At 41.7% G+C, this 24368-nt stretch overlaps 1 protein-coding gene across 2 annotated transcripts in view; it reads left to right on the top strand.

The window, feature by feature from the left end:
* Positions 1 to 24368, top strand: part of ABCC4 (ATP binding cassette subfamily C member 4 (PEL blood group)) — a 418547-nt gene that overhangs the window by 295200 nt on the left and 98979 nt on the right. For both annotated transcript variants that reach the window (XM_068267922.1, XM_068267923.1), the window contains one exon: positions 12856 to 13006. In XM_068267922.1, coding sequence (XP_068124023.1) covers positions 12856 to 13006 — 151 coding nt within the window. The remainder of the gene's footprint in view (positions 1 to 12855; positions 13007 to 24368) is intronic.

Raw genomic sequence — 24368 nt, 5'->3', positions numbered from 1 at the left:
GAATGGCGCAGTCACTGTCCTCAACTTTTCTCTGGGCTGTGCTACCTGCATGTGTGTGGGGCAGGTTAGCACAAAATCCAGGGTTGTTTAACCACTTCACCCCAAAGCGGTTTTTACCCTAACAGACAAGAGCGATTTTCACCTTTCAGTGCTCATCCCTTTCATTCGCCAATAGCTTAAACACTACTAATCACAATGAAATGATCTATATCTTGTTTTTTTCACCACCAATTAGGCTTTTTGGGGTTAATATTTGTTTTCAGTAATTACTTTATTTTCTCTGCATTTTAAAGGGAAAAACAAGGAAAAAATGAAAAAAATTACACTATTTCTCCAGTGTCACCCCCTATAGTTTTAATATAAACACTGCTACTGTACAAAAAACCCACACATTTTATCTGCCTATTTGTCCTGGTTATCACAACATTTTAATTATGTCCCTAGTACAAAGTATGTTGACAATATATTATTTGAAAATAAAGGTGTATTTTTTCTATGTTTTTTTTTCTTCTCACTAATCTCATGTGCACGGGAATGCACGCGCGGGAGCACGCACGTGCATGCGCACAGCGGCAGCAACACTGTTTGACTTATAAAAATGTCATGGAGCCATTAGGAAGGCTCTAGCAGGACGTTTTTATAAGTCTGGTTGTCATTAAGTGGTTAAACTCTGGCTAAACTGGACTCAGTGCTGTTGGCTCATAACAGCTCCAGTGTGCTTGTCATGCTATTCCTTACTCCAGTTAGCCTTAGCCCTGTTCAGTCAGCCTGCTCCAGTTAACTCTGCCCTGCCTTCCTTTCAGCCCAGCTCCCTCTCTGCTCCAGTAAACATCACCCTGCCAGCCTGTCACTCTAGACCACAGGCTTTTAAATGTATCCCTTTTTCCAGTAGCCTGTCAGTCCATTCCTCAGCCTATTACCGTTGAACTTGTCATGCTAACTTGTCAGTCCAGTTTGCAGCCTTTTATCCTTGATCCTATCTTGCCAGACTGTCCAGTCCACTGCCTGTTACCCTTAACCAAGTTCTACCAGCCTCATTCCTGCCTCAACCTGGCTCCCGTGGTTGTGTGGGTTTCTTAGATGCATCACTTTTGAATATGCAAATCATCTCTTTATGTCTCTGAGAGCCAGACACATATCCAGAACCGCTCTTGAATAGTGATTCTGTGGCAGAATCATTCACCAGTCCAACATTCATACAGCGCTGTTTCAGACTTTGTAGTCCTCATCAGTGCATGGCATGGATTGATATGGCTCTATGGGATCATGCTTGAACCAGTACTACAGAGTACCTGGATAGCTTGATTCATTAACTACTTGCCGACTGCTCCACGCCAATTGGCGTGAGCAGTGTAACAGCCCCAGGACCGCTCCATGCCGATTGGCGTGAACGGCCATCTATGGGGCTAGCAGGAGATCGCGCGCAGGCTGTGCATGCATCTCCTGCTTGGAAGGCGGAGCTCCGCTAACATAACACCACTGAATATTTGGCTGCTGTTTTGAAAGGACACAATTGCAATGTGGCTAATGATATATGGACATGCATAATTAATAGGTACACATTAGCTGTAAATATGCAGCATAGTTTTGCGTTTACATTTTTGGCAGTATCAGTATTGTACTCTATTTGTGCTTAAGAACTAGCCAGAAGCAATGATCACCTGGTATTATACAACTAACTCAGGTTACATGCTGAATCTGCCATTGTTGTAGATCTGCATTTCAACAACAGCGATATCAATTATGATAAAGATCTTTTGACACTTGTTTTGTTTGCAGGTGTCTTTTATAAGACGACCTCTAATCCCTTCAGGAAGAAATAGTTTCTCCCTTTTAAAGAGTATTAAGTAAATATAAAGGCTCTGATCCCAGCCATTGTTGCCGATTCTTTGAGGGATATTTCCCAACATTCATTGTTTAAATGGTTGTCATGAGGAATCAAGTGAAACTTGATAAACAATGCAGTGACTGGTTCATCCCATTCTTTGTGGTGGAGTGTTCCTTGAGAGGATTTAAACTGAAGAAGTGTTTTTGGCGAATCTATGCTCAGTCACTTTCAGCCTTTGGGAACTTCACTGTTTAGGCAGAACCTTTTCATTTTGGGTGCACCTTGTTAGCAGCACGTCTTAGTTTTCAGCTGTTTGAATTGGCATAGTGTACAATTTACTTGGTACAGTATATCCAAAAGGCTTTCTGGGCAGATAATGGAACTTAACTTAGTTTTATTATGGCTCACCAATTTGAAATAGAATATTGTTTTCACATTTCATATGATTTTTCATTTGACATGCATATCTGCAACTCTGCAAGACAGAATTTTGCTGATGGCATATAAGACATTGCAATTATCTCATTTGCTTCAAAATACAATTGAAGTTAAGTTTGAGACATGACCAAATTTGATAAATTACAACAGAAACTGGAAACACTATGGGGAGGTATCTGCCCTTGCAAGCTTACAATCTAGAGGGTAGTGGGTGGAGTGGAGACGTCAAAGTACATGTATAAGAGGTCAATTTACCAAGATATAGGTAGATATTTCTGCACCCCTTATTAAAGTGAACCCGAGGTAAAAATAAACCAATGAGGTCAAAATTGTATTCAGAATCCTTTTATTTCACCAAGCATGACAGAACTGGTTTTGGCACAGTACATATAGCTCAAGAAGAATACATCTAGAAGACATATATACAATGGCTTGCAAAAGTATTCGGCCCCTTTGAAGTTTTCCACATTTTGTCACATTACTGCCACAAACATGAATCAATTTTATTGGAATTCCATGTGAAAGACCAATACAAAGTGGTGTACACGTGAGAAGAGGAACGAAAATCATACATGATTCCAAACATTTTTTTACAAATAAATAACTGCAAAGTGGGGTGTGCGTAATTATTCAGCCCCCTTTGGTCTGAGTGCAGTCAGTTGCCCATAGACATTGTCTGATGAGTGTTAATGACTAAATAGAGTGCACCTGTGTGTAACCTAATGTCAGTACAAATACAGCTGCTCTTTGATGGCCTCAGAGGTTGTCTACGAGAATATTGGGAGTAACAACACCATGAAGTCCAAAGAACACACCAGACAGGTCTGGGATAAAGTTATTGAGAAATTTAAAGCAGGCTTAGACTACAAAATGATTTCCAAAGCCTTGAACATCCAACGGAGCACTGTTCAAGCGATCATTCAGAAATGGAAGGAGTATGGCACAACTGTAAACCTACCAAGACAAGGCCATCCACCTAAACTCACAGGCCGAACAAGGAGAGCGCTGATCAGAAATGCAGTCAAGAGGCCCAGCTCAGGTGGGGGAATCTGTCCATAGGACAACTATTAGTCGTGCACTGTACAAAGTTGGCCTTTATGGAAGAGTGGCAAGAAGAAAGCCATTGTTAACAGAAAAGCATAAGAAGTCCCATTTGCAGTTTGCCACAAGCCATGTGGGGGACACAGAAAACATTTGGAAGAAGGTGCTCTGATTAGATGAGACCAAAATGGAACTTTTTGGGCAAAATGCAAAACGCTATGTGTGGCGGAAAATAACACTGCACATCACTCTGAACACACCATCCCCACTGTCAAAAATGGTGGTGGCAGCATCATGCTTGGGGGTGCTTCTCTTCAGCAGGGACAAGGAAGCTCATCAGAGTTGATGGGAAGATGGATGGAGCCAAATACAGGGCAATCTTGGAAGAAAACCTCTTGGAGTCTGCAAAAGACTGGAGACTGGGGCGGAGGTTCACTTTCCAGCAGGACAACGACCCTAAACATAAAGCCAGGGCAACAATGGAATGGTTTAAAACAAAACATATCCATGTGTTAGAATGGCCCAATCAAAGTCCAGATCTAAATCCAATCGAGAATCTGTGGCAAGATCTGAAAACTGCTGTTCACAAACGCTGTCCATCTAATCTGACTGAGCTGGAGCTGTTTTGCAAAGAAGAATGGCCAAGGATTTCAGTCTCTTGATGTGCAAAGCTGGTAGAGACATACCCTAAAAGACTGGCAGCTGTAATTGCAGCAAAAGGTGGCAAAAGTATTGACTCAGGGGGCCGAATAATTACGCAAACCCCACTTTGCAGTTATTTATTTGTAAAAAATGTTTGGAATCATGTATGATTTTCATTCCACTTCTCGCGTGTACACCACTTTGTATTGGTCTTTCATGTGGAATTCCAATAAAATTCATTCATGTTTGTGGCAGTAATGTGACAAAATGTAGAAAACTTCAAGGTGGCCGAATACTTTTGCAAGCCACTGTAGATAGCAGCAACCAACAGGAGCGTCAGTTTACATCATATATCATCGCATCATACATTACATTATACATTATTATAAAATTCCACAGTCCTAAAAGTGACATAAGGTAACCAACAGTAGTCTTGTGGGCCTGTTGACTGGATGGGCGTATCAACCAGTGACAGAACCCGGGCCGCAGCTCGTTGAGGATTGCACTGATGGAAGTATGTAGAGGGAATTAAGGAGGCTGACAGCAGAGGGGAAGAAAGAGTTTGTGTCTTGTGGTCTTTGTGGGGATGGCCCAAAGCCTCCGACCCAATGGAAGCAGACTGAAGTAGCAGTGGTCTGGGTGTGAAGTGTTGTTGGCGATCGTCAGTGCCCTAGATCGTAGTCTTTTATTAATCTTCTTACTCCTAAAAATGACTTTTTAGATATATCTTGGTTTTATTTTATATTTAAACATTTACGAACTGAATTGAATGTTTGTTGTCTCTGCTCAGTGGCCGCTTATTAAGTGTCCCCGAGTTAAAATACCTGAACTATTGACTTTTTCCTATCTCCCTCTGCTCTCAGAGGTTGTATTCTGCCAAGAAAACGTTTATGGCTGTACTTTGCTTATTAGTGATGTAACACTTCCAGGCAGCAAAAAGCAAGTAAAACAGCCTGGTTTTGCATTCTACATACACATGTTTCTCTCATCATGTCGCATATCGCCTCGGGTGCACTTTAAGGGGGTGACCAGATAACCACATATGTTCCCTTCATTGCATTATCGCCACCTTCTCTTGGGCACCAGCATTGAGGAAGAGCTCCTTTTAGGACAAGGATGCTTTACATTGTGGGAAATGGCTTTTTTGCTTTGCAAGGCATACCCCCTTTTCCTCAATGTGAAAAGCCACAAAAAAAAAAAAAAAAGCAATGGCAGCTATTTGCAAACCATAGCTGCAGCCATATTCGGGAGCGCGAACACCTTTATGGCAATGACCCAAAATAACTTTGTGAGTTTCTAGTATGCCATTGTGAGCAGTGCACATGACACTTTTCTTCTTAAAACCACAACTGAGATTTTCTTGATCTGAACAATCATAATGATTTATAAAGAACTACTGCTTGTAACTCTTGAATCTAAACTAAAGTCTTGTACTCGCACTAAAGAGTTCTCAGCTAAGACTCCGGGTCAAGGCTGCCTATGCCAAGAATCTAGCATGCATATAGTGCCCCCCCCCCCCCCCGACTTCCCTATGTGCCTCAGCCAGCAATTAACTGGCTGATCAACTCGGCTCGCACTCACCATGCTTGTCCTGTGTGCTTTGTCATGTACCCCTCTGTTGGCACCCACCGACCCCCCCACCCCTCGCATAGGAACATATCAGGAGGCTAGAGACACTCCTGAACAGCCTTTGCCCCCCATCCCAGAGGGTTTCATCCTCTAAAATGTTCTCATGTTTGTTTTGAGGCACTTGCTTTACCTGTTAGATGTATTGTAATGGAAAATATTAACTTCTCTGTGAGATATGTTGTTTAAAGACGTCCTATTGTGAATTAATATTAGCCTGAAGGTAATACTGTTATAAATTCAAATGTTGACCTAAATAGCTATTCTTTTTTTTTTTTTTTTTTTTTTTTTTTTTTACAAATTTAGTTTCTGGTAATTAAAAGGAAAAAGTATATTACCTTTTTCTTCCTGCATTAAAATGCATTCCTATTAGAGAAGCATTGGCAGGAAGTTCATGGAGAATATGTGAAGTGTCCTACAGCTGCCCTCAAAAACATCTAGTGATTTATTAAAGAAAGCAGATCTAAAAAGCCTTTATTTTAAAATCAACAGCTTGACTAATTTTAAATAACTGACTTTTCAGATGCTTTCTTCACAGACAAAAGCCTAATCCTGGGACTACTTGAGCCAGTATTGAAGGGTATGGCTCAGACCACCAGTGAATGTGCCATTCCCCTCCCTGCTTGTCCTCACCACACACAAAATGCATTGACTGCAGCTTTATGAAGTGAAAACACTAAGGAAAAGGGAAATGTGAAGGAGCTGTCCAGAGCTATTTCTCAGAAAGAATCGCTCTTGCATCTGGACACCAAGAACAAAAAGTGCTTAAGACAGGAATAATAGCTGAGGTCATTCACTTTCATAAGAGCAAAAGACTGGAACTGCCGTGCCTTGTTTCTCTACCACTGACCCTTGCATTTTATTGTTTGGAAATGTCAGGGAAAGTGTGTAGAAAGAATTTTCTTTTAACAATGACTTGGTCCTTTTTTCTTCTGGCAATCTGTTAGGAGGACTTAAAAAAAGCCTTCCGTATATTCACAGAACCAAGCACAAATGTTTTGTTGCACATGTAAAAAGTATAAAATAAAAAAATAATGCTCTGATGTTTGAATAAGTAACGACATTAACATGAAGAAGCATAATTTTGATAATCATGGCAAAGTTGTGTGCAGGTTGTCTTTTTTCAAGCTGCAGCTACATAATGCCAGTCACAAATATAAGAGGGCATTTGGACATACAGGGACATACATCTGGCCACACTTGGGGCATTTCAACCAGCAGAATAAGGGTGGCCATACACTTATAGATTTGCAGCAGATTCAACCATCAGATACATTTCTTTCAGATGCCTGTCAAGTCGAATCTGACAAGAATCTATCTGATGTGTGCCACACACTAGGAACCGATTTCCAATAGATTTTAGAATTAAATCTATTGGAAATCGATCTAAATGCATTATTGGACCATTAGATCCAATGCAACTCTATGAGCCATGGATCTGCTACCAGCAGCAGATCGACCTAGATCTTCCATCCTGTCAGATAGATCAAATCATCGAAATTGATTGACAGATCGACCAATCGATAGATTTGAAAGTATCGATTTCTGATCAGTTGATTATATAGAATTGATCGATCGATCAACGGCTGAAAACGACCAGTGTATGGGCCCCTTTACACAGTGTATGGGCCCCTTTACACAGACATCCTTGTTTGATAAACTTTTTTAGGGCTGTATGTTAATGACGAGCCAGTGTTGATGAAGTCTGATGTAGTGTCATACGTTTGCATCTGGTGGTTATCAGACCGTAGCGAGGGCAGCTAGTAGTTGTCCTTTGTACAAACTAAGGCCTGTATGCATACTAGATTAAAGTTAACTGAGTGGGCCAGTAACAACCTCTGGCAATAATCTGTGTGTAGAGCAGCCCTGACCGCTGCCCAGCCAGCGACCTGCCAGACAGATAAATTCAGCCAAGCAATGGCTGATAGCTTCTTTCTCCATTCTCGCCCCGCCTGGTACGTGACATCACACCAGTGCCACTCGGGGCCCTCTGCTCCCCGGTTTGCAGTAGAGTGTGTCAATAGCCTGCAGGCTAAATATGCATCTATACAGTCTCAGCCCAGCGATATCGCTCTAGGGAACAGGTCCTGATCCCCAGCGGACGACATCCAACTAGTATGTTTATGAGCCTTTAGTTGAGACCATTTCAGAGTTACTCCAGACAAAGCATGGCAAGGTGAATATCATTTTTTATCTTTGTGGATACTTTTCATAGAAATTCAAAAGAAACTGTTGTTTTTCTGGTCTTTAATACTTAGTTGGCAAAATGGTTCACCATGTTTCTAGATTTTACAAAATTGTGTTGCTGTAGAATGCTAAGTTTTACATTGTTTATACGTTATCTGCTAATTCGGTAGTGAACATTAAAATAATTATTCAGGCCTCTTGCACACTACATGCAATTTCGATTTTTTTTTATACAATTCAACTTTTGATTCCAATAAAAAAAAGTAGCAGCATGCACAACATTTTTAATTGGAATAAAAAATCGGATCGTATAAAAAAATCAGAATCACATGTAGTGTACAAGAGGCCTTAGTTGACTTTTTAAATCAAATTTTATACAGTTGGAGATATTTCTTGCATTTAAATACAAATTTTCAATTCCCAGTTTTCTTTGCAACGACAGGTAACCTGCTAAAATACTTTTAGAATTCACATATGGTGAACCTGCCCCTTCTCTTCAATTTATTGGGGTAAAATAGCTAGTTTAAGCTCATAAATCCTAAAATTCACATTCCCTGAAGATCAATCAGTACTCTTACTTAGCAATAAACCAGACAGCCAAGACAACCCTTCACATAGAACAGGACAGCAAATTAACCAGCCTGCCAAATCTCACCAGGCCTAAAAATAGAGCCATGTTTCATTCTCTGTAGATGTAGTTAAGAAACAAAATAATTACTGTATATTATTATCTTAGAAAGAACACAAATGCTTCTTCCTCACACCTTGGAATCTTTTGGAAAACCATGGCGTCACAACGTCAAAAATGTAGGACTTGGGATGGCAACTTTCATTACAGCATAATGGCTTAGTCCTCAATAAAAGCCAAGCTAAATACTTATTAATGTTATTATTTATTGCATTTATAAACCTATTACGCAGCACTGTACAAAGATAAAGGGGTTAAAGCGGATCCGAGATGAAAAACTAACTATAAAAAGTAACTTGTCTATATATCTTATCTAAAGTTTAGATAGTTTACACAGCAGATATAGCTGCAAACAGCTTCAAAAGTGTATGATTATTTATTCCTGTGATACAATGACAGCAGCCATGTTCTGTTTGTCACATTGTCACAGGCTGAAGGCTGGAGATGCTATCAGCTTGCCTGTGGGTAAATTCAGTCCGCTTTCTTCCTCCCACCTCCCCTCTGCCTCTGAAATTAATGGCTAATAACCTACTCCTCCTCCTGCCCAGACTGAGCTCCCATAAGCCCTTGCTACAGTGCCAAGGCACAAAAGGAGCTGTGGGCGAGGCTTGTTTAGTTTATAGGGAAATTAGAGTGTTAAAACAAAACAAAAAAAAGTATTTGGCTTGAGGAATGCCCTATAAATTATATGAAAGGAACACAATTATGCAATGAGTAAAAGTTTATCTCGGATCCATTTTAATATACAAGGTAGGACATTCAAGGAGCACAGACTAAGACACAGTAAACAAGATCATGCCATGATGCCATGGGGGTGAATGTATTTGGTAACAATAGTAGTTCAAGTCCATGAGTGCGGTGCCCTACAATGAGGGTGCATAATCAAGTTGGGAACTCAAGGGAGGAGGGCCCTGCGAGAGGCTTACAACATATTGGTTGTAAGCATCAGTCATCTCTTGCATAATCTACTGTTTGTTGGGGGTATTAATAACTTTCTGTCCATGTTTGCACCAGCTTCTGTTCATTGAGGTCTGGATTTAAACTCAGTACTGTAATATGACTATAGGACAGTAAAAAGGAATTAGATAGTATCTGTTTGCATCAAAAATGTATGTTTGACCATAAAAAGCTTGCTTCTTTGTTCTAATGGGGCCCTGTCATGTGATAATGCCAAAAAATTATTGCCTGCCCTGTTGGTTAATGAGAAATAATGTACATGAAGAGAAGATTGTGGGAAATTATCTATAGGATATCGAGCACTTACCAACTTGCCATATTGCCCCATTCAGTATTAAATCAGATCTCGGCAGAGATGGGATCTGAAGTCTCTATCCCCATTTGATCTCTTATGGAATGGTCTTGCACTGCATGCTCAATGTTCAGTTGTCAAAATGCTCAAACATGAAGGCTTTTTCCTAATTCTATTGGATTCTGATTAGTTTTTTTTTTTTATTGAATCTAACGTCTATATGTCTTTCTTAGCTAAGCTGATCTCCCTCTTCCTGTATAATTCATATGTATAATTAACCCATTAACACCCTCTATAGAGGAAAGAATTTGCCTATATCACAAAGTTTTAATATATTGTCAGTAAAACCTCTTTGAAATCAAAGTGCATTTAGTACCATAAATTGCATTACTGATATGTTGTTATCATGGGATTGCTATACATTTACTCTGCACTTCCAGATCTTTATATCCAGGGGCTGTACACTGGTTTTAAAATATCAGATTCAGCTGTTGGTTTTCTTTCTAGTACTTTGGCTTGAGAACTTTCCCAAAAACAGGAGCACAAAGAGAAGAGGAACCATGGCAGTTAATCAGTTTGAAATCTGCAAGCCTGCTCTGCTTGTAGTCAAAGGCCTAATTTGTCATTCACAGCATGAGAGCAACAATAGTACCATTAAACGTTAACAAGAGGCTAATCGAAGCACTCTGGGACTAAACAAGGCTATCATTTTAACACTATAATCTCTTCATCCTTTGAAATACAGAATCTAGGTTATATGGGAGGTGGTTTTGCTTTTGTTTAATTAAATAAATATCCTTACAAACTGTCAAATTGGAAGATTGATGGTGCATGGGAAATTGGAATACTGGTAGAGAGATGCTAATTTATAGCTACAGTAGCAATAAGATTCTCTTCTGTCGAGGATTGTTTTAACTTGCAGTATGTCTTGCCAGTTTGCTGTCAGCAATACTTGTCCTACTACTCAAATAATACATTTTATGTGGGCGTAGAACAAAATCACAATTATTTTAGACTCTTTTGAAATTAAGTTGAAACTCCAGATTTGTTGATGAATAAAAAACAATCCCCTCCAGGCCCACTGTATACATTTCAATAGCAAAATATGAAGCATATCTTTATTTGCTTTTATTCTGTAGATCATGTGGTCAAAACAACTAGACTATGCACAGCTAGGAATGAAGTGTGAGGATTTGCTTCTAGAATGTGCAGTAGATATGACTAAAAGTAAAGTGCCAGTTTTTGAAGAGGGAAAGAAAATTATGAAGATGTTACCTACATACTGAATACTACTGCAGGAAATGTTTTCATTTAGCGTTTGAAAAAATTTGAATTGCTGCGGATTTGGATGGAAAATTTTTCATTAGATTTAAGTATAATTCTGCTTGTACGTTACAGTAAAGAAGATAAATGAAAATAAGTAATAAAAAAGTAAATTAGAATTAATGCTATTTGAATGTTTCACTAATTTGTGTTGGCAGTATTGAATGGATGTCAGAAAACTAAAGGTACCCATATATCTAGCGACTTGGTGGCCCTTCGACCATCTGATTTGGTAATTACAGTATTATCGAATTGGATGAAAATCGATGCCACAAGTGCATGCCTGATTGATGATGCGACCAATTTTCGGGCTGAGCATGTCGATCAGACATGCTGCAAGATTTTGGGTCGTCATGGTCGACCAGGTGCATGGCGGTAATGGTGAGCGATATCGGGTTGAGTGATAAAACCCCCCTAATGTTCAAGGTCCGTCCCCCCAGTGCACCATACATTACCTGTCCGTGGGCGCCGCATGCTCCAGGCTCCATCCTCCATCTATACACGCGCCTCGTGTGGTTGCCGGTGTACACGTGGGCGTGTGTGTGATGTCACACATGCACCCACGTTACTCCAGCAACCACGTAGGGCATGTGTATAGACGGAGCCAGCGGTGGACATGGACAGTTAATGTATTGGGCATATTGAACAGTAGGTAAACAGAGTTGGTCCAGCGAGGCAGCAGATGCAGCGTCACAAAGCTATTCCCGGATCGATTTCAGAATCAAATGAATCGGGAATCGGCCTGTGCTATATGGGCAGCCAACAGATCTTTCTCCAATCAAATTTGATTAGAGGGAGATTTGTCTCTTGGTCAAATCTTCCCATCATCACTACTGTAAGGCCTGGGGACCCCCATATCCCTCAAGTGGGAGGGACACAGTATTTCAAAGCAAAGAACAGTGTTCTAAAAAAAAATGGTCATATCCTTTTCCTGAACTGCGAGTTCTAAAATCAGACAATGATGACAATGCCTGATTCAATTAAAGTTGGCACCTGGCAATGTATTAAAAAAATTGCTTGGCCGATTTTATTGCCCAGTGAGTGCTTTACACCCTATTCCATTCCCCTTTTCATGCTTCCATGAGGGAACTTGAGTGATAGCTTAGACTTGCTATGATTGATTAAACAGTAGAATAAAGTCTTGACTGTAGTTGTAAATTAATATTAAACCACTGCTATTATGCGTATTAATTAGCTATAATTAGATAGCATTTTTACATTGACTAGTATTGTGGCAATTTAGAGCTGTTTTCATGGTCGTTATTTTTTTTTTTTTTTTGCTCAAAAGATTTGTTAAAGAAAACCTGAAATGACTGTCGCAGTTCTGCTGCCATTTTATTTCCCTTTAAAAATGCTTAACTGGAATTGTAAAAAAAAAAAAGTGCTTAACTGATGGTTGGTTAATATATGAAATATCAGTCCCCTAACCACGGGACTACTTTATCGTAGGCAAAAAGAAGGTAAGCGCTTTGAGACTATAATCCATACGTTTTTCAAAGTTTAAATATTTAAACAACATCTGAAAAAAATGTTGCAAGTCTCAGTAAGTCACCACATTGTTAAAAATCATTATGACAACATTGTCACAGTGTTATGGCACAACCCCCCACCCACCCATTAATCACTACAGAAAAACCAACTGAGGATACAAATGAAAAAAAATTATATTTATATGTAGCTCCTAGCATAGGTTACATTTCCTTTACCCTCCGAATACTATTATAATTTGTTTTACTTGGTTGATGATGTTTATGGGTAAAATGTTGTCTCCACAAATGTATTTATAATACAAACTTTTGTTGTATTCTTTTTGAATGCCTTTTTTTTTTTTAGGTGTTTTTGCAAATTTTAGGTGTGATTGCTGTTGCCATTGCTATCATTCCTTGGATATTGATACCATTGCTTCCTCTTGTGATTGTATTTTACTTCCTGAGGAAGTATTTCCTGGAGACATCTCGTGATATCAAACGACTAGAGTCAACAAGTAAGTTTCAGAATGGAAAAATTATACTAAAATCGCATTCAAAGCATAGATACATATTAGTTAAATCATCTTTAAAGCAGTTAGCTCTCATAAGGCTTTTTTACTATGACATGACACCTTTTCAAGGCAGTAAATTATAGGGTTCTCATGCCAAGGAATTCTACCAATTTTATTATTAGCTTAGGCTTTTATGATTTTATTTCATTGCCTTTTCTTTATATTCATCTCATTTCAGCCAAAGTGGTGAATAGTATTTGCCTTAACATTAAAACTGTTCTAGCCTTATGAAAGCCCCTCATTCCGGAGACTGCTATGACCTGAGTTGTATATACATAATGAAAAGTAGACTTTGCAGTAGGGCTAGTTCACCGTTTCGTTGCAGAATAACTCTGTATGTCAACTCACTGCCCATACAATTATATGGGACAGTTCACAGTGGAAACGGAAGAAGTTCCTCACGAAATCTTGTGTTCAATCGAGTCCCAACTTTATTGATTTTCAGCTCCTTGACTGTATGGCTTTTTACCTGTATCAATAAAGTTGGGACTCGATTGAACACAAGATTTCGTGCGGAACTTCTTCCGTTTTCTCTGCATATTTGGGTCAAGTCGCCTGGTTCCAGCACCATCTTGGTGTCCGAGGTGTAGCGGAATCCACCCACTTGCTACAGTTCACAGTACTGTGTTGTAACTGATCATGTTATTCTAACTCGCTGCATGCAGGCTTTTTGTTAAAATCCATGGCGAGTCTCCATTGCAGTTCATACTCATTAACCACTTCAACCCGCAGGTTGTTTTCACCTTATGGACGAGAGGAATTTTCACATTTCAGCACTGATCCCATTCATTCCCCAATAACTTTATACAACAAAATGATCTATACCTTGTTTTTTCCGCCACCAATTAGGCTTTCTTTGGATGGTAAATTAAGAATTATTTTATTCTAAATGCATTTTAACAGAAATAATATGAAAAAAATTTAAAAGATTCATTATTTCTCAGGTTTTTATTAAATAAAATGTGATACTGTGGATAAAAAGCACACATTTTATTTGCCCATTTGTCCCGGTTATTGTTTAAATTATATACCTAGTAAAATGCATGTTGATAATATTTATTTCAGAAATAAAGGTGCATTTTTTCAGTTTTACATCCATCACTAATCAACAGCCCTTAATTTAATAATAATATACCCTCTTGACATCCATATTAAAAAATGTATTTCCTTTTGTATGTAGGTGTAATTTTACTATTTGGCCACAAGATGTCCTCGCGCAGTACTTCCTATTCACGTACAATAAGTATACTATACTATAGGAAGTAATGTGTTGTTACATTGTAACTATGGAAGTGATGCAGGCATCCATTCATGCCTGCGATCATGGTGGCCTGCAGGGAGTTGAATGAATGGAAACAATGTTCCCATTCAATAATCTAACAATCGGCAGTGGAAATCAGCGAGCGAGAGGAAGCCTGGTGGCACCAATTGAGAATGATCACTGTTTTTGAACAAAAACAGTGATCATTCTCAGCGAACATGTACAGATTGGCTCAAGGGACTTTTGTCCCCTGCCACTAATCCCTCCTGTTGCTGGCAGCATCGTGATCATGCGGGCAGAAGCGCACAACCCTCCAAACCGCACAGACGTGAGCATTACATGGCTGCAGATGTAGCAGCAGGCTCACGTCTGCGCGGCTAAAGTGGTTAAAATGTGTGCATTATGGAACTGACCACTGTGAACCCAGCTATATAGAGAGTCTGATGACCAAGGTGGTAAATTAGTTTGCTGAGCTATGACACGCTTCCTGTTTATCAACTTGGACTGTACTAAAATCCTAAATGGATGAGATGCATTGTAATAAATAAACATGCCAGAGACCCACATGGAGGCTGCCATTCACCTCCACATTGGAAATCAGCATTGCCTGCTGCAGAACAAGAGACACAAAAATACAAATGCATTGACCAGATATCCGGAGGATGCAGAATAAATACCATTCTGTGTTTTGTGGCATCAGCAGCATATTCATAAACAGTCTGGAAATATGTCCATAAAAGCTCATTTATTGCTCTTGGGGCCTCACATGACTTTGGGTTGTAAAGCTATTGATAGCAAAAGTCCTTTATCTCTCCTGTCTTCACTGCTGTCTAATGGTGGCAACATACACTGCCTACTACTTACATCCACTTAGTTAAATAATTTTACTTGGAGTATACATTTCCATTGTGTCACAGGTTAGCAGGATTTTGAAAAATATTTTTACCACTTATAATTTAAGGTTATCTAATAATAGAGATTAGTTCAGTAGATGGTAGATGCTGAATAACATCAGCTTTCAACTGTTCTTTTTGGCAGACCCTTAAAGAGGAACTGTCGCGAAAATCTTAAAATTTAAAACACATACAAATAAGAAGTATCTTTCTTCCTGAGCAAAATGAGCCAGAGACTTCTTCTCTACTATGTTTCTGGCATTTACAGTAAGTAATAGAAATCTGACATTACCGACAGATTTTTGGCTAGTTCATCTCTCCATAGGGGATTCTCAGCATGACCTTTATTCTTTATAAAGACACTCCCTGAAAAAGATTTATACAAAGATGCTGACCAGCCTCCCTGCTCACTGTACACTTTTTTTGGTCGTTGGACGGAGCAACTGCCATTCACTAAGTGCATTTTGAAAATAAGGAAATCCCTGTGAACCCCCATGAGGAGATGGGCTAGTCCAAAACCTGTTGGTTCTTTCAGATTTCTACTACCTACTGTAAGTGACAGCAACATAGGAGAAAAGTAAATTATGGCTCATTTTACTCTGGAAGAAACATACTTCTTAATTGTATATGTTTACATATGTTTTAAATTTTAAGATTTTCACGACAGAGGTCCTTTAAGGTCAGGTAAAGCTCCGCCTGTCTGCTTTTCAAGGCTCTCTATTGGTTCTTTTATTGGAGATGTTTGGCTTAATTTTGAGCTTGTCTGCTTTTTCCTTATCCTTTGTAACGATTGCGGAATCGTCTCCGTGGTCAGCGCACCAGACGTGCGCTGACGCGGCGGATTTGCTCCACAAGCGTATAATTGAGGACACCCAGGCTAGGTGCTATGCACCTGCAGAGGGAAATACCTGTTGGCAGGTGGAGCTGTGGAGTGCAGAGGAACAGCTCCTCTGCCCTACCACACACGCCAGACAGGAATTGTATGAAGGGAAGAAACGCAATCGCAAGAGAAGCGATTGAGAGTGAGCACAGAGACAGATTGTGTGTGTGTGCATAAAATTAGTCGCCAACCCGCGACTGTGCACACACCACAGCAGATAAGAAGCAGGAACGCGATCGCGAGAGGTGCGATCGCCAGACGTGACACAAGGTTACAGCAAGGCGGAGCACGAGAGTAGCAAAGGCACAGCAAATAATACAATAAGGAGATACGGAAAATAACAAATGCTAGCTAACCGCGAACACCGCACTCATTCGCAACAGTGCACGCGGTTATGCGCGGTCTCCACGTGATAAGCACAATAGAGACAAGCACGCCTAACTAACCATTAACAGACAAACATGAAACAGAGGACGCGAGCGCTTGCTTAACGGTTACCTCACCGAGCCTCCAGCAAGCGCAGCAGACAAGACAGACACACGAAAACAGGGACAAGCGACAGAAGGATCCCCAGCGCTAGCTAAAAGTGGCTAGCGCGATCCCAGAAGACAGAACAGAAGGATCCCCAGCGCTAGCGAAAAGTAGCTAGCGCGATCCCAGGAGACAGAGTAGCAGAACAGAAGGATCCCCAGCGCTAGCGAAAAGTGGCTAGTGCGATCCCAGAAGACAGAACAGAAGGATCCCCAGCGCTAGCGAAAAGTAGCTAGCGTGATCCCAGGAGACAGAACAGAAGGATCCCCAGCACTAGCGCTAGGGCGAGTGCGATCCAAACACACGGCAGACAGAACAGATGAGGTAGGCAGAAACAACCGCTGTTCCAACCTACACTCCAGACTCAATCAGAAGGATCCACAGCCGCTAACGCTAGGGCTTGTGCGATCCAAACACAAGACAGACGGAACAGGCAAAACAGATAATACAACCTGACTGGGCTAGAAGGGGAGCCTAAAGCAACCCCCAGGAATTAACTATACTAGATAGCAATGGCTGACACTCCAGCAGTGTCCATCAGGAACAGACCATGGAAGGGAAATGTCCAGCAAAGCATTCTGGGAGCAGAATGCTTTTATAGTGCCAGTCATCAAAAGAAGGCAGGTAACGGATTTGCATGACTAATGTATGCAAATCCCTCAGCAACACAAGCTGCACAACTGACAGAAGGTCTCCTTTCCTGAGTCCTGCAGCAAGCAAACCTAAACCATGGTCAAAAGGCTGCCTGCCTGTGCAGGCAGCTGAGCGGATTCTCACATCCTTCACTTTGATTACTTCAATTTGACAGAATTAAAAAATTGTCTTAATGTGTAGTTTTCAATGTAGGCTACTGATTATATGTTTTTGCATCATGTGTGTTGCACATCACTGGTATGGTTCATTTAATTTCATTAAATGTTATTTAGCATTTTAGAATGAAAACATAAGTTAGAAGGTGTCTGAATTGTAAGAGCCATATGCATCTTGAATAATTCTAATGACTTGAGGGAATAAAACTCATAGCAAATTAAAAGTTCTTTTTTATGTAAATTACAATACATATTGGTATTCCATGCTTAATCTGAATTAATCCTATGTATCAGTCTCTCTATTTAAATCGTTTTTCAGCTTAATAGGCTATTGGTGAGATATATTAAGAAGACTGAAATTCTGTAATGCCTCGTAAAATATACTAAATTGATCTTGCATTTGGGTCCTTCTCCTTGATTAACAACAATAATCATACATGCTCAATTAAGCTAGCAGGCATTAACAGAAATATTTTATTACAAATATCTTTAATGCTTATTTCATTTTCCTTCAGAAACAAAAACAATTTATGTGAAATAATTTGTATGTATTTTAAATATTCTACTAAACACTGTTACCTGAAATGGCTGTGGTGTTTCCTTGGTCACTGAGACGGGGCTTCCTGTGTTCCACTGCTGTAGTTGCCTAGCATCATTGCTGCTGAGATGGGAGTGATTACATCAGTGGTTAGTTGCTGATTTCTGATGCCTGTAGAATAAAAGTGTCATTGCAGTAAGAGGAGTGCTCAGAGATTTAAGAAATGCTACTTCCTTCTTTGTGCAGATTTATGAACTAATGACCTAGACTTATGAGAATTATGGGTAACTTTTATTCTGAGTCATATACTGTTGCCAATGGCCGGTGGCCTCCACTGCTTGCTTAGGTCATGTGACAACCTCTCTACCACCATCAACCCACCCCTAGGTGGAGGCACTGCTTCTCCGCACATCGCCCTGTTCCTGTGCTCTGACACGGATGCCATTATGGGTAATTGCCCAACATGTGACACTGAGGCATGGCAGTGATGAGTGGCATGCAAGCACTGCCCCCATCTGAAGCCCCCTGCACTGCATCCCACAATGCCATACATTTCTACACTGAAGTCATGAGCCACCGTCCACAGAAAATAGTGGGAGGGTGGGACAATAGCTTTAACAGCTTCTGTCCCACTGAGTACTGGGAAGGGAGGAAGGTGTGGGATGCATACAGGAAAATGCTCAACCCATCTCAAGAAGATAGCAGAACTCTGGCAGAAAGCGCTCATAGGAAATGCAATTCAAAACAATGTATGTGCAAAGGGAGAAACTCACTGGAGATTAAAGGACTTCCTGAGGCCAAAAGGACAAAAATCGCTCTTAACCTTTATCTTAGCAGAATTCACGGAGGACGCCATCCGCGCCCTCCGCTCCATTCCACCGCCAATCCATTCTTTTTATTGCCCCCAGGCCTGGTCCCGACCCCACCGAACGGGTCGCATCTGATTCCACTCATAAGATGGCCGCCGCCTTGAGCCGCGGCTGCGCAGTACGCTTTGCCACGAGTGCAACTGCGCAGCCTTTAGCCCTCCTCCAGCCGTGTACTGGGTCCCGGCATCCTCCTGAGCGTACGTCGGGCGCAGTGATGTGAGCGCACCCGACGTACACTTAGGAGGATGCTGGGACCCAGTACGCGGCTGGTGGAGGGCTAAAGGCTGCGCAGTCGCACTCGAGACGAAGTGTACTGCGCAGCCGCGGCTCAAAGCGACGGCCATCTTATGAGTGGAATCAGATGCGACCCGTTCGGTGGGGTCGGAACCAGGCCTGGGGGCAATGAAAAGAATGGATTGGCGGCGGAACGGAGCGGAGGGCGCGGATGGTGTCCTCCGTGGATTCTGCTAAGATAAAGGTAAAGAGTGATTTTTGTCATTTTGGCCTCGGAAGTCCTTTAAGAAAGTATTAGTTTTTTGGGGAGCTGGAGCAGGGTGTTTTTAATTTAATAGAGAAGGGGAACCATGAGAGACTGACTATCAGTGTTCTGTTGATTTCGGCACTGGTGAGAGATCCGGGCACTCCCAGACGTGGAGTCTAAGTGAGCAGGGGTCTTCACCAGCACACTTTGCAAGGGATGATGGGCCGGCACCCCTAATGGGTGGCGGACTACTTTGCTACTTGGTGTTCACCTGGTCATGACCCCTAGGACTACTCCACCAGAGATAAGAAGTGTTGTGACCACGCCCTCCTACGCCAGCATAATTGAGCTAAGGGCACGCGCCCAGCAACACGCGTCCATGCCATCCGAGGACGCCAATCCCAGAAGTCTACCGGAACGGCGTCCACCGACAATGAAAGAGTCACCACTGGATTCCAGGAGCAGTAAGTGTGACACTGACCAAGAAAAAAAAACCTTTGCTATTCACTTTAAAAATGAGAACATTACACTTTTAAAAACTGAACTGTGCCTTTTTCTTATTAGAACTTCTTTTATGAATGTTCTTGTTTGTTATACAATCTATGAAGAGCTGGCGGTTTATTTAATTTTCTGTTTGTGAGCTGGTGTTGAAGGCACTCTAATCAGGGTACTTTCCATAGTCACTCAGACAATAACTACCGTTTTGTCTGTTTTAAGTGGAATGATTGACATGCCTTCTGTTGTCTGGTTCATGTTAGGTGACGTTTATTTTCTTTGAGAAAGTGACCATTGAATGAAAGGGAAATAAAAAAAGTGAAAAGGAGAAAGAAAGGGAGCTACTGCCATTTGAAAGAGCTTCATAATGCCTCCATTGTAGATCTGTCTTACCTGCTGACACGCACAACCGGTTGCTGTCACTTTATATTCCATTAATAAGCAAGCGTTGCAGTCACAGAGCTGGGGGGAAATATACAGAAGCTGTGTTAGTCTGAGCTACTTTCTTCAGTTTAGCCCTGTATAAAATACGTTCCCTATTACAAGTCCATCAAATACTCCTCCTATGTACATCTGTACTGTTCATCCCATATGCTTAGAATAGTATGTTTAACAAATATTGCATTACCCTTTTGAACAAATGACAAACAAAAACAATTGTGCTGCCATAGTCACACAATTTTTTTAAGTACAATGTCCCTTTATCTTGCTATGAATACATGAAAATGATCCAATATTTCTACTTCCTGTGACATCCCCATTTCAAAAGTGGAGGAAGTAAAAGCCAGGGAGAAAGTGGGAGATTGATATTTGTTATCATTAGGCAGATATACTGAGGGGGTATAATTTATGAAATAAGCAGCAAATGCACCTGTATTGAGAAATGTGTGCCTGTGTATGGCCACACAATGTTCCATTACTTATTCACTAATTGTGGTGATCTCTATAGGCTAACATGCTTCAGGCAATGGCTACAGTGTTTATCTTAACGGTAGGAAGGTTGGGCCATATGCCCTATTTTTCTTCAAAAAAGTATTGTCCCAATTTCAGTGCAGTGTGCGTTTGCGCGTGCATGTTCATGCATACTAATTACCGTATATACTCGTATATAAGCCGACCCGCATATAAGCCGACTCCCCAACTTTTACCTGAAAAACCAGGGAAAAATGATTGACCCCCATATAAGCCGGGGGTAGGAAATGCTGGATTGGTGCAGGCCGCGTGATCCCCCCAGTGTGTCCCAGTATAGCTAGTATAGTGCCCAGTATGGGTAGGTAGTGCCCCAGTATAGCTAGTATAGTGCCCAGTTTAGCTAGTATAGTGCCCAGTATAGCCAGTATAGTGCCCAGTATAGCCAGTATAGTGCCCAGTATAGCCAGTATAGTGCCCAGTATAGGTAGGTAGTGTCCAGTATAGCTAGTATAGTGCCCAGTATAGCTAGTAAAGTGTCCAGTATAGGTAGGTAGTGCCCCAGTATAGCTAGTATAGTGCCCAGTATAGCTAGCATAGTGCCCAGTATAGCTAGTATAGTGCCCCAGTATAGCTAGTATAGTGCCCCAGTATAGCTAGTATAGTGCCCCAGTATAGCTAGTATAGTGCCCAGTATAGCTAGTATAGTGCCCCAGTATAGCTAGTATAGTTCCCAGTATAGCTAGTAAAGTGCCCAGTTTAGCTAGTATAGTGCCCAGTATAGGTAGGTAGTGCCCCAGTATAGCTAGTATAGTGCCCAGTATAGCGCCCAGTATAGGTAGGTAGTGGCCAGTATAGTGCCCAGTATAGGTAGGTAGTGGCCAGTATAGCTCCCCGCTCCCCCCGCTGCTATTACCTGTTTAGGCAGCGGCTTCCTCTTCCCCGTTGTCATGCGCGTATGAAGTGATCACAGCAGCGCGCCCAGCGCTGCTGCTGTGACGATGCAGGGGGCAGGAAAGAGCACGGCTCCCTGTAGCGGCGATCTGTATCGCCGTTACCAGGGGAACCGCTCCTTCCTTCATACGCGCATGAGAGCGGGGAAGAGGAAGCGCCGCGGAAGAGGAAGCCACTGCCTAAACAAGTAATAGCAGCGGCGGCGGCCGCGGGGGGAGCGGCGGACCACCAGGAAAGACTCGCATACAAGCCGACCCCCCAACTTTTGACCCCCTTTTTGGTGGTCAAAAATTCGGCTTGTATGCGAGTATATACGGTAATATATGTGGTTGCTGCCTGTGGGGAGGTGTGTGTCTGCTGACAGGAAACTCTATACTGATCTCCACATATTGCTCCCTGCAGAAACCTCCCAGCAGAATATTTACTGTAAAATAAATGGAAGGAAAATCGACACACGTACACCATCCAGGCTTTTGGCAGGACTGGACTGGGGCAGCAGCACTCCTCAGTGTATGCCAGTGATAGGCAATTGCTCAGTCTGGGTACCACAAAATGCATAAGATGTAAACTTCAGGCAAAAAAAAAAAAAAAAAAAACAGGAGGTGGCATACAGGACTCCAGGAAATTGCAAAAGGCTTTATTCCACATTAAAAGTGCATCAGGCAATCCAAAAAAGGGTGTGTGCAACAAATGGAGTGAGAATGGGTTTGGTGCCTGGGGATGAACGGTGTAGCTAATGTTCCATTTATCACTGGGCACCTACCTCCCTTTGGACACACCTTGTTTTGAAATGCACTTTTAACATGGAATAAAGCCTTTTGCAATTTCATGGAGTCCTGCAATGCTGCCTTTTTTACCTGCAGTTTACGGTAAAGTGCAGCATGAGAACTTCCTGGACCAAGATATGGCCCCCAAGAGAAAGTAGGGACCTGACTAGCTGAAGGAACATCAATTTCTTCACTAAGCATCTTGTCTGGATTTCCCAAAATTACATTGGCTTGAACAGCAGTGATCATACAGCAGCAATTGTCATAGTTCACAATACAAGGGAGCAGACATATACATCGGCAGGAGGAGAGCAGTAGATGCATTTCTCAGTCTCCTCAACTCTGACCATAGGATCCCAGCAAAGACCAAGCAATGGACAGGTGATCCCAGGCCTCAGACATAACTACAAGCCACACTACTGTGGGGGAATAGAAGATGCAGAATGAGCCTAACACAATAGAGGACTTTCCTAATACCAATATTCCACCCATACAGGCAACTTAAAAAGAGATGTTAATATCCCCTGAGAGGATAGATACAGGCAGGCATTGTATCTGTAAGCTCACAATAGTAACTGGGTTGAGAAAATAAGTACCCCATCTCGGGAATCTTTGAGCACATGGCTGTTCACAACAGTATGGTAGATGTACAAAATTAAATAAAAGGTGATGTGACATGGACTAAAGCTAAGGGGCAAACTCATTTAACCACCCTGGCGTTCTGATTAAATCGCCAGGGTGGCTGCGGAAGGGTTTTTTTTAAATTAAAAAAAAACTATTTCATGCAGCCAACTGAAAGTTGGCTGCATGAAAGCCCACTAGAGGGCGCTCCGGAGGCGTTCTTCCGATCGCCTCCGGCGCCCAGAATAAACAAGGAAGGCCGCAATGAGCGGCCTTCCTTGTTTTGCTTACATCGTCGCCATAGCGACGAGCGGAGTGACGTCATCGACATCAGCCGACGTCCTGACGTCAGCCGCCTCCGATCCAGCCCTTAGCGCTGGCCGGAACTTTTTGTTCCGGCTACGCTGGGCTCAGGCGGCTGGATGGACCCTCTTTCGCCGCTGCTCGCGGCGGATCGCCGCAAAGCGGCGGCGATCAGGCAGCACACGCGGCTGGCAAAGTGCCGGCTGCGTGTGCTGCTTTTTATTTGACGAAAATCGGCCCAGCAGGGCCTGAGCGGCAGCCTCTGGCGGTGTTGGACGAGCTGAGCTCGTCCAGACCGCTCAGCAGGTTAAAGCAAATCTGAAGCAAAAAAAAAAAGTATAATACAATGAATTGTATGTGTAGTACAGATAATGAATAGAACTTCCTATAAGTCTCATATTTTTATTTTCAGTTATATAGGTTTTTGTTTTTTTTATAACATTGCATCATACTGTCACAGTTGCAGTTTTAAAAGCACACTCTCTTTTAAGCTATAAACAAAGAAGAAACAATGACCCTTTGAACATTCCAGCAGTAAAACCTTATCACAAGCTGTCTCTTGGGGCTGGTGGACACCGGAGCGGTTCTGGAGCGTTTTTTAAAACGCTTGCAGGGGGAAAACCGCTTGGCTAATGAAAGTGAATGGGGTGGTGCACACCAGAGCGGCTCATTTTTCCAGAAACGCAAACTCCCGGGCTGCAGCATTTTTTGGATTTCTGACCTCAATGTTTTGAATGATTTCTGAGGCGTTTCTGCCTCAATGTTAAAGAATAGGAAAGTGGAAAACCGTTCTGAAAAATGCTAGATCAGAGCGGTTTTCCAGGCGTTTTTGTTACAGTAGCTGTTCAGTAACAGCTGTACTGTAACAATATACAGTGGGTTGCAAAAGTATTCGGCCCCTTGAAGTTTTCCACATTTTGTCACATTACTGCTACAAACATGCAATAATTTTATTGGAATTCCACGTGAAAGACCAATACAAAGTGGTGTACAT

This window comes from Hyperolius riggenbachi, chromosome 2, assembly GCF_040937935.1.
Source record: "Hyperolius riggenbachi isolate aHypRig1 chromosome 2, aHypRig1.pri, whole genome shotgun sequence".
Lineage (NCBI taxonomy): Eukaryota > Metazoa > Chordata > Amphibia > Anura > Hyperoliidae > Hyperolius > Hyperolius riggenbachi.
This window is presented reverse-complemented; position numbering and strand designations above follow the sequence as displayed.